The sequence below is a fragment of the Molossus molossus genome, unplaced genomic scaffold (assembly GCF_014108415.1).
Source record: "Molossus molossus isolate mMolMol1 unplaced genomic scaffold, mMolMol1.p scaffold_m16_p_10, whole genome shotgun sequence".
NCBI classification, from domain to species: Eukaryota; Metazoa; Chordata; class Mammalia; order Chiroptera; family Molossidae; genus Molossus; species Molossus molossus.
In genome coordinates, this window is record NW_023425345.1 from 68195367 (window position 1) to 68210734 (window position 15368).

Consider the following 15368-nt stretch of genomic DNA (forward strand, 5'->3'; position numbering starts at 1 on the left):
GAGTTTTATGTTATGCGAATCTGGGTCTTGTTTAAACCATATGTAGAATGTTGACATTTCTGTTTTCATCAGGAAATCAACCTGGTTGGATTCGGGATGCAAGTTCTGGCCAGGCTTCCATCGAAGGCTGCGGTTTCAGTGCCAGTTCTGTTTCTGACAGTCATAGCACTATTTGGGTCTGTCTTGCATATGTACCATCCAGCGGCCAGTCTGGAACCCGCGCAATGCTCTATCCCTTAGTCCAGTTCTTACAGTCATCGGTCGGTATACTGCTAACGAGCAGATCCACACCGGTAAAGTTCAGGGGAGAGCCCAGGAGTTAAAAAGAACTTTATGGAACTGCTCCTGTAATCTTCACCCTGTCTGTCATTTCCTGAGTACTTGTGGGGTCTGTCATTTTCCAAGTACTTGTGGGTTTCCTGGGACATCCCTTTTCTGATTTCTCTCTCTCGGGAAGTAGACTGCATGGGGTAGTTTGGCTTAAATCCAGCCCTATCTACACTGGATCTTGCTAAAATGCCTTGAACGTTCTGTCATGTGGGTCATACTCATCTCTGGTTTCTAATGTAGATGTACGTATTCATTATTTATTCATTCAATAAATATTTACTGAGTATCTACTATGTGCCAGACAGTGTTTCAGTGCACAATACAAGGTCCCTTGTATGTCAGAAAGGGTAAGGGCTACAGAGGACACTCAAGACAAAGGAGACGGGGGTACAGACTTTTACTTAGAGCAGTTTGGGAACCAATTGAGTGAGCAAAGGAGCATTGGGATCTGCTGAAGTTACAAGGATTGTTCCAGTTTTTCCTAGTTATATATCTGAAGAGTCATTGGAAAGGCAACTTGGGGGGTAAGGTGGTTGAAGCCCAGGTGCAAGCTGCCACCTTGCTCAGCAGGTCCCCGATTCCATGTTGTTGTTTTTTTTTCATTTTTACCATCCAAACACAAAGCATCTTTTTCAAGTATACCTGGAGAACAGGCTAATTCTCCATTAATAAACAGCATTTGGGGCAAATTCATTACTGGGTAGAGTTTCCCCCCTTTGTCACAGTAAACACAGACCAGCGTATTCCGTGCTGTTTCTTCAAGTTTTCAGTTTACAATAAATAATTGTTTTCTTGTGTGTCTTATACCTTATGTTCAGAAATTGCAAATAAGTAAACAGAAGAAAACTAAAGTAACTTGGAGATACGCTTTTAAAATAATTTCGGTCCATACACTCTCAGAATTTATTTTTTTAACCATAAATAAGTTTCAAGTGCTTTTTGACAACAGTTCTCAATGTATTTATGGGTTCAACTACTAACATGGGTGTCGGTACTACCACATCAGGCTGCATGACACAATGTCCAACTCGGCTGACATCAGGTTTTAAAAAATTATATCCCCTTCCAAGGCGACACACACATATCATCTGCTTAGTGTCCCCGTTAAAAGTCTTTACCGCAGCTTCTGAACTGACAGTGCATGTTCATATCTAGTCACCCACCAGCTAAATTTACACCCAGGTCAATTACACATGCCCTGTTGTCACCAAGTAACAGAGGTAACAATGTGAATATAAGAACAGCAGCACCAACAGCTGCCATTTATTAAGCACTTACTATGTGTCAGCCATGCTGATAAGCAATTCATAAATACAAATTTAAAATGTTTTCTAAAATATTTCAGAAACCAACATCAGTGTAAGAAATGAGCGTGATTTTGATTTACTGCTAGAAAAATGAGCCTGCCATAGGGTCAATAAAACTCAAGAGAACCAGCAAGTCATGTTAGCTTGAACTATTCTCACTTATTTTCCCAGGCCCCATCAATAATTAAGCTGTCTCTTGAGGCCACAGCATACCATTTAATTCTTCTGCTACACTGCACTAAAATGCTTTGAAAAAGTTCCTCCTGTTATATTATTTACTACCGTTGCATCAGCATGCTAAATCACATGTGGTAGCTCTCTGCTAATAAAATAGTCGCTGGATTTTTCAGGGGACAGATACTCATTGGTAAATCACACCATGACCATCTCTACTCCAGAAAGGCAAAAGGTAAGAATTTCATCAAAAGCATGAAATTCTAATGCCACCCTCTGACCTAATAATTCTACTTCAAGGGATGTAGTGTAAAAAGAAGAAAGTCACGGTTGTGTGAAAGATGTAGATGTACAAACAACAGGAAAATAACATGGCCACGCAGATAGTAAAATATTCTATAGGCATGAAGTATCTGTTTTAAAAGGTTGTTTCCAGACATGGGAACACTAACAATATTTTACACGAGAAGGGCTGGTCCCAAGCTATAAGCAATGAAATCTCAATTTTGTAAGATACATATACATGTGTTTGCATAGTACTCATATATGTTTATCACATAAATACTGAAAATAGATTGCCCAAAATATTTATAGTAAGGCAGTGTTAATATGGGTCATTCTTATTTCCATTTTAATATTTTTTAGTGTTTTCTAAATTTCTTCAATGAATATATATTTTTATATTTAAAAAGAAATAGGCTCTTTTTTTCCATATATAGATTAGTTTTCAAAGCATATGGCTCTTTCCTTCAAAACCAGGTTAGAGCCTTAGAGACCTGTAACAGACCGGTGTCTTTTACCAACTTATATTAAAGCATCTGTCTGAATATTAACTTATTTTAAATGATCTAATTGGAAACATAACCATTCTCCCCTGCCCCCGCCATGAAATGTCTTTGTTTTCTTTCATTTTGGGGGATTTAAATGGAATATGACTGGCTTTGATCAAAATAAAAAGTGACTGCAAATTTCCAAATCTGACTAGTAATCTGTCATCCTTCCTTTCAAATTAGGCCACACATCAACAGTATCAAAGTGGGTTAATTTAATTGCTGTGAGTCTGAGTCTGATAACCTACAACGTTTATGCCAAAGTGGGGTAATTCTCAGTGGCTTGGGGCCAGCCTCTGCTGCTCTGCACCCCCGCCTGGAGCTCAGATGACGACAGAGTTTGCTGCCTTATCCAGAACCACTGTTCTTCAGAATTTTCATAAGAAGTAAATAGGGCCAAGAACCACAGATAGTGACCCAGTTCTCAGAAATTCTGACCTCTACATTGAGTAACATCTCTATTTACCACCCAAAACACCTAGAGTCACAGTAACTATCTGAGTTATATCTAAGACATACGCACAGACAAGAACATATACCAGTCAGCCTGGCTCTACAATGTGTATCTCTAAGCTTTTGCTTCCTCACCCCTGAAACGTGAACTATAATACCTGCTCACTAGGCTGCTATGAGAACATGTGACGCTAAGTGTAAAACAATGCGGAGCGCAGTGCCCGGTGCACAGTTAAAATTCAGTAAGTGGGAGCACACGGATATCATTATTATTGGTGAAAAAACAAAATAAGTTATACTTGGCCCCGGCTGGTCTGGCTCAGCGGTTAGAGCGTCGGCCCATGGACCAAAGAGTCATGGGTTCGATTACTGGTCAAGGGCATGTAACTTGGTTGCAGGTTCGATCTCCAGACCTGGTCGGGGTTGTGGAGGAGGCAACCAATCGATGTGTCTCACATCCATCTTTCTTTTCTTTCTTTCTTTCTTTCTTTTCTTTCTTTCTTTCTTTCTTTCTTTCTTTCTTTCTTTCTTCCTTCCTTCCTTCCTTCCTTCCTTCCTTCCTTCCTTCCTTCTCCTTCCTTCCTTCCTTCCTTCCTTCCTTCCTCTTCCTTCCTTCCTTCCTTCCTTCCTCCTTCTTCCTTCCTTTCTTCTTTCTCTCTCTCTCTCTCTCTCTCTCTCTCTCTCTCTCTCTCTCTCTCTCTCTTCCTTCTTCCCTCCCTCCCACTCTATCTAAAAACCAATGGGAAAATATCCTCAGAGGAGGATTAAAACAAACAAAAAGTTATACTTGTACACATACTTATGCAAACCAAGTTAGGATAAAAACATTAATAATCTGAAAACAATCCATGGGGAAATGACAGGCTTTGAGATCATTTAATACACACAGAGATCATTTAACATCTTCAAATGCTACCATGTTATGGTGCTCCTTCTAAACTACATGCTTCCATGTACATTCTTAAAAGTGGTCAGTGAGATCATGTGATCAGGTGCTTAAGCAAAGTGATTACTACAAGCTGGCTGTGGTCTTTCCTGGGCCTCACCGCTGACACTGACCACTTCGTGTGTGCAGCACATGAACTGCACATTTCCTGGCTGTGACACCAAACCAGATGCAGAACACTCTCCTTTCAGATGAGTCATGGAAAGAAGGCAGCAAAATCTCATCACTTTAGAAGGCAGGGCTGGAAAACTGGGCAGCAGGCCTCCCATCAACCCTTGTTCTTTGGGAGAGAAGTGAGAGCTAATCATGAAACAAAGCCACATGTACAAGGAGTCTCCAACTTCTGACCTTCTCCTAAAATGGCAAAGGAGAACTTAAGAGTGTACAAGCAGAATCCTACACTGTCCATGCCTACATTGTCCATACATAATGAAGGGTCTGGAACTGAATAGCTTTTATTGTTGAATGAATCAAGAAATCAATGAAGTCCAGCCACTGTGGCTCAGCGGCTGAGCATCGATCCATGCACCAAAAGGTCACCGGTTTGATTCCCCGTCAGGGCACATGCCCAGGTTGTGGGCCCCATCCCCAGTGGGGGGCATGCAGGAGGCGGCCAATCGATGTTCTCTCTCATTGATGTTTCTCTCTCTCTCTCCCTTTCATTTCCTCTCTCTCTAAAAATCAATAAAAGAAAAAAAAAAAGAAATCAATGAAGCCTCAAAGTTAAGGCTCTCTGTGAAACAGCTTTGGGGGGAACTGAGAGGCAGTGGGGGGTGACCCATACAGGTATTCACTGGGTTATTTTCTGATTTCCCCCTAATTTTGTAATGTGAGGACCAACATTTTAATTCGGCTATAAGCAAGGATGTTGCGAGGGCATTTCTCAGAGTTCATTTATAAATATGGTTTGAGACCTTATCATAAGTGATATACAAATAAGTTGTGATGATCTGGATGTGATTATCACAGTTGTGCCATACATTCCTTAGAATGAGGACACATAGACTGCCTAGTGTAATCTCACGTTACATAATTATTGTTGGTGTGTGGAGAACGCGAGCACAATACAGGTAATAATAGAGATAACAGCTGAAGTTAGCACCTATTACGTCCAGACACTGGGCTAAGTGGCTTCCCATGTATGACTCATGAATCTTCCATACATGAAATAGGTTATTATATCTACTTTATACATGTAGAAACTGAGGCTTAAGAGGTTGACAAATACTTCCCAGTCCACATAGCTACTATTCGCCTCAAAGCTAAGGCACACCCACAAGATCCGACTTCAGAGCCTAAAAGATGAGTTGCTGTTATTCTCACCAACAGGCTTCATTTACAGCTCTAAAGGTCTAAATATAAAATAATCAATATTTAAATAACTGGGTATTGCTTTTGTTTTAAAAAAATTTCATGCTTTCTGCTTGTTGAAAACTTTTTGGCAAGGGGAGGCAACAATTTCTAGAACTAGTTTTGATATGATTAAAATTTAAGTCTTCAAGCTCCTCCCTCCACCTATGCATAGAATTAGGTATTACTATATGTGTCTTCTTGATTATTATATCCATTTGGTCACAAAAACAAGCCTAGAATGATCTGCTCCAAACTCTTTATTTGACTCAACAGTTTGGTAAAGGGTTCTGAGTGACTGAACTGAATAAGATACAGCTGTGTAAGAGGCTGACCCTGTCTAGCACCCAGCATCGGTCTGGATCTCCATAAAGACGGGGGTATTTTTGAGAAATGAGGAGGTTTTAAAATCCTTTCCCAAGAAGAACAGCATTGTGCTCACTGAGGACTCCACAGCAGTTCTAAAGGTCCCTTCGGACTGGCTCTGACAACTTCTTTCCGCTTGGATAGAACCATCCACTGGAAAAGAGGAAGGTTGGTGATAAAAATAAAAAAATAAAAAAAAGCAGCAAAGATGAGTCTTACTTCCTAACCTAAAGGGACCTGAAGCTCTTGGGACTTGTAGATATGGGTTCTGGCTTCCTGGTCTTTCAAATGGCAGATGTGTCCTAATGGATTGACCTGGCTCTTCAGTCACCCCGGTCTTTCCCTTTTGCCGTTGGCCTCTCGTTCTTTCTTTTCCAGCAATAATGTACATGGACGGAGGGGTGTACAGTCTGCTGGGTTTGCTTGAGGAAGGTAGAATTTGCTACCTGTAATTCTAACAACTGTTAACTCTCCAGCAGCCAGCAACGGTCAGGAGAAGACTGTTCACCCACTAAATGCCAAAGTAACCACACGTCCTCTATAAATCGCAGACTCCAAAGACGGCAATTCTTTGAGTCCCAGAGGATCTGGATAAGAAGAAACTTCTAGGTACTGTGTGTGTGTGTGTGTGTGTGTACTATAGGTTCTCCAGACCTTTCTTCAAGAGCCAGGAAGTCATTGCCCCAACCACCGGGAATATTGGCTGCTGACTGCTGAAACTCCCAGCTGATCCCTCGCTGAGAACTACCCTCCACAGAAGGAGCTGCCTCACCCCACCATCACTCAGCCCCTCCCCTAGGGCAGCTCAGATCCAATGACTGCAAAACAAAGACCAGGCCCTTTGCCTGGATGTGAGACAAAAAATGAGACAACCCCCAAGGGCCTCCCAGCTCCGAGCTTCCATGGGTTCAGCTTCTCCCTCTGCCCAGCCCTCCCTTCCCCGCTCCTTAGAGAGTGAACCTCTGGAATCACCTCCAGAGGTCATAGGGCAAGTACGCAGAAGGGCAGCCATTCAAACCCAAATCCATTTGACTCTCAGCTCTAGGTTTCTATCAAAATCATTAAGTCCTTGACTTTGAATTACAAAATACAAATTCTAACACCTTAGCAAGACATACCAAGTCCCTTTGTACATGACCGTCCTTTCTAGCCTCACATCCATCACTCACAACCCCTGACCCAGTCACACCAAACTCCTTCCTTTCCCGGAACATGACACAGTCTTGCTTTCCCTGGAACAGGTCATTGTCCTTGTCGGCTGGACGATCACCTCCTTCGCCCACGGACCTCGCTGCAAGTATTCCCTTTTCTGTGAAGAATTTCCTTCAAGCTCCCAGTTGCACATCCTTTAGCACAGTCACTGTTAATTATGGTAACGAGTTCCCTGCAGGCAGGGACACGTCTTCTAACTCTGCCTCCCCAGCCAGATATTTTAAAGATGTTTTGTTAAAAGGATAAATAAATGGACTCCATTGAGGTGCTGGTTCCAGAGACTGAACGGCTGCCAGCACCCTCATGGTTGGGGAGCATGTAGTGCTCCCCAGATTTGGCCAACTGTGACCTCCTTGAACACAAGGCTAATTTTTCTTCAGCTATGGAGCCTCTCTGAGACGTAATACCATCTCCTGCTCCGAGAAAATGCTCAAAAACAAAAACTAACCATTGACCAAATGAGGTCTTGGCTGAAAGGGCTGATATATGAGAAATTACCTTCACTTTCATGGCTCAGTTTAAACTATTTGTTTTAAATCTCTTTTTTTTTATCCTCACTCGAGGACATTTTTCCTTTTTTTTTTGTTCAGATAGAGTGGGAGGGAGAGAGAGGAAGAGAGAGAGAGAGAAAGTCGACGCGAAAGGGACATATCGAGTGGCTGCCACCCGCATGACCCATCCAGGGCCGGGGACAAACTGCAACTGAGGTACGCGCCCTTAGCGGGAACCGAACCCGGGTCTCTCTGGACCGCAGGCCAATGCTCTAACCGCTGAGCCAAACCGGCCAGGGCTTAAATCTCTATTTTTAAAAATACATAGGATATTCTCATATTTATTGTCTTGTTAATTAACGTGCTCTTAGTCCTAAAATTTGAACTTTTCTCCTTTGTTTAAAACACCCCTTCCACCAACACCGCCACCAATTACTAGACCAAAGATGACTTGGAGTTTGCTAAATGCCATTTCTAGGTCAGGACTGAAATCGAATGTAGATACATCAAACATGACTAAGACGTTTTCCAGCTGGCCTGCTCAACACTGCAGCTTTGTTCTGCGGGGCCCCTTTGAAACATAAATATGTCATTAATCCACAAGTTGGGTTTTTTATCCACTTTCTGAAACTAATAATTACTCACTGAATAGAGGTGCAGATACTGGTACGGGCAACGGCACAGCACTAGCACAAAGCTGCGGTGGGGGTGGGGGCGTCTTACAAACACAACAACTGAAAGCCAGTCTCACTGGGCAAGGAGCTGCCTTCTCTCCAAAGGGAGCGGCCCGATTCTGTTATTGTTCTCAACAAAAATGTCCAAACAACAACAACAAAAAATTGCTGAGAGCTGGCTGAGACTACTAACAATGATAAGAAGCCTTAAAAGCCCAGTTTCTTCTTCTTTCCTAATGGGTTTGGGGAGGAGGAAGCGCTCTGGCACGGAAGGCACCGCGTTTTCCGTGCCCGGAATCTCTCGTGCCGCTCCGTCTCCGCCCGCGCCGCTGGGCCGGGGAGTCAGGAGAAACCGGGATAACATTTTCCCCGGAGAGCAGCACATCTGGTTATCTTGTTCTTCACAAGTCTCTGATCAGGCGTGAGCCCAAAACACAGACTCGAAAGCTTTTCCTCTCTGGTCTGGCCCTTCCTGGCGGCAGGCGTCCGTCCGTTCCTCAGGACAGAGGTGCAGTTGGCAGACACACCTCGTTTCAAAACTCTGCTCACATGGTTTAGGTCGCAGAGTCAGTGACTTAACTGTACAAGTATGCTTGCTCAGGCTTCACTTTTAATTAAAATAATAATCCATTTAGCTTTTACCTAATATTTATTGAGTCCAATTAAGTAATCAAGGCACCAGCCCCTGCTCAGCGTGGTCCTGGCAGAGAGGCTACGGGAGGGCACGGGAGGGCAGGGCTGGGGAAAGGTACCTTTTTAAACATCCTGGTGGAATCCTCGCTTATCTGCATGAAGCGCATGATCACATTGTTCAGATAGATGTCACTCAAGGTAGCGTGGTCTTTGCTTTCTCTCCTCACTTGGTTCAGGAGCAAATACCAGCAGTTCACGGGAGATAACAAGTTCTGGTCTTTCCTACGAAGTGAAGAAAGACAGAATTAGCATCAATTTCAAAGCTGCCCCAGTCAGCGGAGGGAAGACACCCGGGCAAACCAGGAGCCACGAGGGACAGGTTCCGTCACTGTTCTTTCTACTCTGGGTATTGCTCACACCAGAATACTCAAAAGCCAGCAGAACAGCCTTCCAGGCTGTGCTGGCCCAGAGCCAGCAAGTTCCTAGGCTTGGAAGAAAAAACTTGGGCCAAGAACACAGGTCAAAACACTCTTCTGACAAGGGCCATGGGACCCTACCATCGAGAAGACTCAGGCAGGCCTGCAGCTTTAAACACCCCATTGAAGAAAGCGGTTTGTGTTTACACAAAAATCTATAGACTACTGTCTCCCAGACAGACTGTGGTTTGCCCCTGCACACAAAGTCTGCTTTGAATGTTCAGGCTGTTGTTGGAAAAGAGATTTGGCTAGGTATGCTTTCCATGGAACATAAATTTGAGGGTTATTTATTAATCCCCTGATATATAACCTCCAGCCTCCCAAAAAGAATGAGAACTTTATAGCACTGTCTCAAGGCTCGTGAACAGAACCGCGAGGTTTGCTGGCTTATAACCTGTCACACGTCCTGTTTAAACCCAGAAAACCATTTCAGACTTCTAACTGCTCCTTGTTTATCCTAGATAATAAAGCTAAAAATAAATATAAACCACAAACGAAGACTTATAAAAAAAGCTTAAAGAAAAACTCTGTACAAAAATAGTGACCACCTGGGATGTTACTGGTTTTTTTTTTAATTAAAGTACAATGTTTTACATTTTTGTTTTTTTGCCTTGTTTTGTTTTGACATTAAAATCTAACTGCAAAATGTCATAGAATGTTTATCCTAAGTCAGGGCACAAGTGCCATTTTATCAGACATGTTATCCTCCTATTATTCACAATCATTTATAACTCTGAATATTAATTTAATCAGGAAAGAAATCATGAAGCGGCTCTTTCTGCCAATAAGCCCCTCAGATTCAGGATTTAACACTGTATTAAGTCAACACCCTCTCTAGAAAAAAGAGGATGCAGAGGACAGAGGTAAGAATGGGCGTAGGGGCAGAAACCCCTGACACAGAGTCTTAGCTCCTGTACCCCTGAGAGAAGCCACCCATTCTCCCCGCTGGCACACTAGGGATCATCCCCCACGTGGAGAACCCCGTTTTTTCCTCAAAGAGCCCCAGCAAAGGGCAGTGGTTCAATGGCAGACAAATAGAGCCTTTCTAGTGACATTTTCTATCCACCCAGCCCAAGAGGTGAATGTTACCTCACTATATTAACTTCTCTGCCTATCCTTTATGTTGAAATGGCCCATAGATTCCTTGAGAACATTTCATACATTTTTTTGTTTCCCCTGCCCATAGAAGCATTAAATATTATTTCATTCATTGAATAAACCCTTGGTATTGCTTTAATAATAATAGTGGTAGTGGTAATAGTAACAGCAGCTACCATTTACTGAGCACCTACTGTAAGAAGCAGCTTACAGGTCAAGAGCATGGGATACAGATCTATGCTGTCCAGGTTCAGTCCCCAGAACCACCACTTACTAAATATGTGATCCTGGCCAAAATATTTGACTTCTGTCTGCTGCCATTACTTCATTTGTAGAATGAACAGAATAACAGTACTTATCTCATAAGATTATTACAGGGATTATTTGAATTAATATATAATTTACTTATTAAAAACATTTTTTTTTTCTTTATTGATTTCAGAGAGAGAAGAAGGGAGAGGGAGAGAGAGAGAGAGAAACATCGATTGGTCGCCTCCTGCATGCCCCCCACTGGGGATCTGGCCCACAACCTGGGCATGTGCCCTGACCGGGAATTGAACCAGTGACCTCTTGATGCATGGGTCGATGCTCAACCAGTGAGTCACACCAGCCGGGCGAATTAATATATAATTTTAAATGTTTACAAAAATGCCTTAGGTGCTATATAAAGTGAACTCTTTTTACCCAGGGGCTAGTCTCAAGACTTCACACAGACCTAATCCTTACACTACCATTTAAGGCAGAGATTCTTTCTACCCCTCTATCAGTGACAGAGTGGAAGCTTAGCAAGGCGCAGTGATGTGCTGAAGACCAAAGCTAGTGTCAGAGTCTCTGAACCGGGGAGCCGATTCAAACCGTGGTCTCTGCACCATGCAGTGGCCATGTCAGGCCGAGGACTGTTCTACACCAGCGACATTCCACCTTTTGATCTCATAAACTAATTACCAAAATTCTGTGCCCACCAAGAAATATTATATTTTTTTTGCCAATCTGACAAATAATAGTAGGTATAATTCTGATTCATTCACACCAGCCGGCTATCGGGTTGGCTGTTGTCATTTTTTATTTGACAATCTAAGGGGAAAATGGTCACTGACTAAATAATCAGATATTGCATGTTTAAAAAATTCTTGCAGCATACTGATTGAAAATTGCTGTTCTACACTATAAGCATCCCCAAACTGAATAGGAGCTAGACTCCAAAGTCCAGCTTAAAGGATTGGTAAAGTTACAGTGCTAAAGATTTAATTTTTGCTTTGAGAAGAGGAGAAGTATTGTGTGCAGACCCCATAACAGCGATCAATCACATCAAGAACTTTGTCAAGCGCCTCATTTAATGGTCATAAAGTCCCCTTGTACAAGTTAGGGGGAAAGAGTTCAGAGAGGTTAAGCAACTTTACCAAAGGCACACAGTAGAGTCAGCATTCAAACGAGGCCTGTCTGACTACCTGCCCCCAAATTTTATTGAGATACAATTAACATACACCGCTGTGTATGTTTAAGGTGTACAGCACAGTGGTTTGTCTTACATCCATGGCAAAATGATTACCTGTCTGGCTCTTTACCTGTGTTTTTCCTAATCCTGGTTTGTGCTTTCTGTAGACTTATTATCCATCTATCTTTAGTCCCATATTCAATAATAAACTTACTCAAGTCAAAGAAAATTCCAAGTTGCTTACCTTTTGAAGAAAACTAGAGAACAAACCAGGAGAAACACACAGTGACCACTCTCACTAAGGCACCAGACCAAGGTGGATGGACACATGCAGGTTTTCAGTTCACAAACAACTACTGAGCACAGCACACAGAAGGTGACATTCGAAAATATTTACTAAGCCCTGGCTGGTGTGGCTCAGCTGGCTGGGCGTCCTCCCATGCACTGAAAGGTTGCTGGTTCGATTCCCGGTCAGGGCACATGCCCAGGTTGCAGACTCGATCCCTAGTAGGGGGTGTGCAGGAGGCATTCTCTCTCATGTTGATGTCTCTCTCTCTCTCTCCTCTGCCCGTTCTAAAAGTCAATTAAAACAATTTACTGAATGGATGCATGATCTCTGCTCTTAGCAATCACTTTAAAAAGGGACAGTTACTATAAATGTGAATATAGTATGGGCTCCAGTCTCCTCTTTCTAGCTCCAGTCTCTGTCAGGTACATTTGAAATTTCTTTGCCCTGAAAATCATCACTATTGCTATACTGGACCAACACTAGAGAGTAAAGCCATTGAAAAAAAAAAAAAAGGTATTCCCTATGTATGTTTTGCATTTGTTTCTGCAAAAGCACCTCAGGGATAGTTCCTGCCCTACTTTTTATGTAGGATCCAAAACCATGGAGGGATGTAAAATGAAATTGCAAAGCCAACAGTGAAGGCAAAGATAGGCATCTCTGAATCACCCTCCAGCTGGAGCCAGGCTGAGCAGACAGGCCTCCTTGTAGTAGCCTTGTGTAGGTGGGTGGACGTTTTTCTGTTTCATCCTTTCACTGAGATAGTAGTTCCACTGGTCCTGATTTGGGGCTGGAATGCAATTGGTAGGTTGGTGGGGGGGAAGCCCTCTGTTCCAACTCTACCTTGCCCAGGCCTCATCTCTGTCCCCACGTGGACTAAGGAATAGATACAACACCAGTTTGGTTTTTATTTCCTTTTCTGGCCCCTGGAAGTTTCCCTTACTTTCCTATGAGTTCAGTTACACATGTAAAAGAATGCCTATTTTGTTTTAATCAGAATTTCCAGGGGTTTTGTGGCAGAAGCATTTTTCAGACTATGCAGTCCACTAAATATCCAAAAATGAAAGACTGCCGCCTATTTAACGGCTCCCACACAAGTCTGTTTCTCCCTGAAGTGCTGCTCGGTCATGCCAAGGCCGCGCGACCCCCGCACTGTCTCCCTTTCTTGATGACAGCTTCCTCCAGGGCACAGTCCCCTCCATGGTCTTTGTCATCGTGTTAACATGCAGCTCTGAGCTGGTCATCCTGCTACTTAAAACTCTCCAGAGGGTCCTCATGCCCTCAGGAGGGAGTCCACACTGTTGAGTACAATCCACATACCGGCCTCCATGACCTGGCACAATTGACACCTGTGGCCATGTGACCCACCACCTCACTCCTCGTTCCCACCAGGTCACTTCCAGTTCTGCAAAGCTGTCCTACACCCCTCCCCTCTGGCCCCTTATGCATGATGTTCCCCTTGCCTGGGACGTCCTGCTCTGGTCTCTTCAATGGCCACCTGGTCCCTCAGGTCTTCACTTAGGTTCTTCCCTGACCTTCCCCACCTCCCTACACCGTGCTCCGCGCGCGGCACCCTGGGCTTACCCATTGCCGCGCTGTCTGCTCTACTGGAATTGCCTGCACACTTGTCTCTTTTGGTCCCTAGGATCTATTATAAAGTAAATTTCATTACCATAAAGACCTGTAGGTAATTTTTAAGCAAATGAAGTATAATTAATATAAGGTTTCATTACGCTCAATCATAGCACTTTACCAAAGACCTTTGTTTTGTTGGTCTCAACTATAATGATCATAAACATGTTGGGGGGGGGGAGGGCGCTGAACTCAAGCAACCTTTATTACTTATTTTCCTATAAAATCACTGCAGAAATCCTGAGGTCTCTGCTTGAACAATCAGTTGTTTAAAATTTGTCCATTCAAATATACACCTGTGGTAGAGATCAACTTCTAATTTTCTGTAATCAAGAAGTTTATAGAGAATATATATTTATTGGAAAAAGAAAAGTGTAAAGAGAACACTATTAATTTCAAATGCGATAAACTGATGCTCATGAATGCAGATGGTTGCTTTTATCTATGGAGATATGCCAATCAACAGCTGATCAGACAAAAGTGGAAAATTCTAAATCCAGATAGGGTAGTAAAAAGGTTGGACGTGACCCTGGAAAGATGAATCTGAGTGAAGTCTCTCTTACTTGTACTGCTGATGATCCTTAGTGCTTCTTGTTTTCGCCATGAACCTTTCTGCTAACTTCTCTAGGTTCCGAGAATATTCCGTCTCAATTTCGGCCTTCTTCCTGAAGAAATCTTGCAGGTCCTGGAGAAGCTGAACGCGCATCTCTGTTTGCTGCTCCAGGCATTTTTGTTGTTCTACCAGTTGAGCTCGAATTTCTAGGGAGAGAAGAGCATCCATTTGATGATTTCACAAATGTTACTGAGGTGTGCTGGTATGTGCAAGATAAAAGCAACGAATCCGATTATACATGTAGCTCTGCACTGAGCCTCTATGAGACTGCTGTGTCGGCTCTTTAAATAAGATATCTGCTGACCCTTTAAGAGAACGAGACGAGCCTCTGGAAAGAACGTAATAAATCAGAACAGAAACATGGGTTACATCTGCAACGCCACAAACATGCATGGAGTCATGAGGGGAAAAAATTAAAGCCTTTCAGATAACAATTCATACCATGTGACAACTTTGGGTAGCTGAGAACATTGTAATTTTTTCAGTAGTGTTTTACCTCAACTACCCCTTTTGAGTTTGAAAGGCAAAGAAGTGAGCATCACTTCTCCCAGACCCTGAACCACCACATATTTGCCAGTTGGCACATAGGGACAGTGACATCTGGTCATTTTTATTTAGTGCATACATTTCTAGTTTGTAAAACACACAACTTCACGGTTTGTAGGGACGCTGTGCCTAAAAATAATTTCTTTTTACATCCAAATAATCCGTTCACAATGGGGCGATCCTTGGATTCCACTTTATTATTGTGTTCACCAAGGGCTCTTCACTGTTACACATTGTTCAAACTAACTGCCTTATTGACACATAATCCTAAAATGAATCTTTTGATAATTTTAATACATCAGGAACACAAAGGTTAGTCATTTATTGATTTAGTAAAAACACAAAACCAGAAATATGTCGTGTAAAACTATCTGTAAATGACTGTAACAGTGGAACATGTGTTTTGGAAAATGAGATACAGTAACTAATAACGACAGATTTGTTTTCGTTCAAAGATCCAGAGCTAACCTCCAAAGACTAGAATATTCATTTTGGAAAAATGTCTTTGTTTCATCT

The 15368-nt window shown here is 42.7% G+C and overlaps 1 protein-coding gene across 2 annotated transcripts in view; it reads right to left on the bottom strand.

Moving 5' to 3' along the window:
* The window catches only part of SRGAP1 (SLIT-ROBO Rho GTPase activating protein 1), a 260025-nt gene that overhangs the window by 124680 nt on the left and 119977 nt on the right, over positions 1 to 15368 (bottom strand). For both annotated transcript variants that reach the window (XM_036252855.1, XM_036252856.1), the window contains exons 2-3: positions 14257 to 14452; positions 8886 to 9048 (exon numbers count right to left, since the gene is read on the bottom strand). In XM_036252855.1, the coding sequence (XP_036108748.1) occupies positions 8886 to 9048; positions 14257 to 14452 (359 nt within the window). The remainder of the gene's footprint in view (positions 1 to 8885; positions 9049 to 14256; positions 14453 to 15368) is intronic.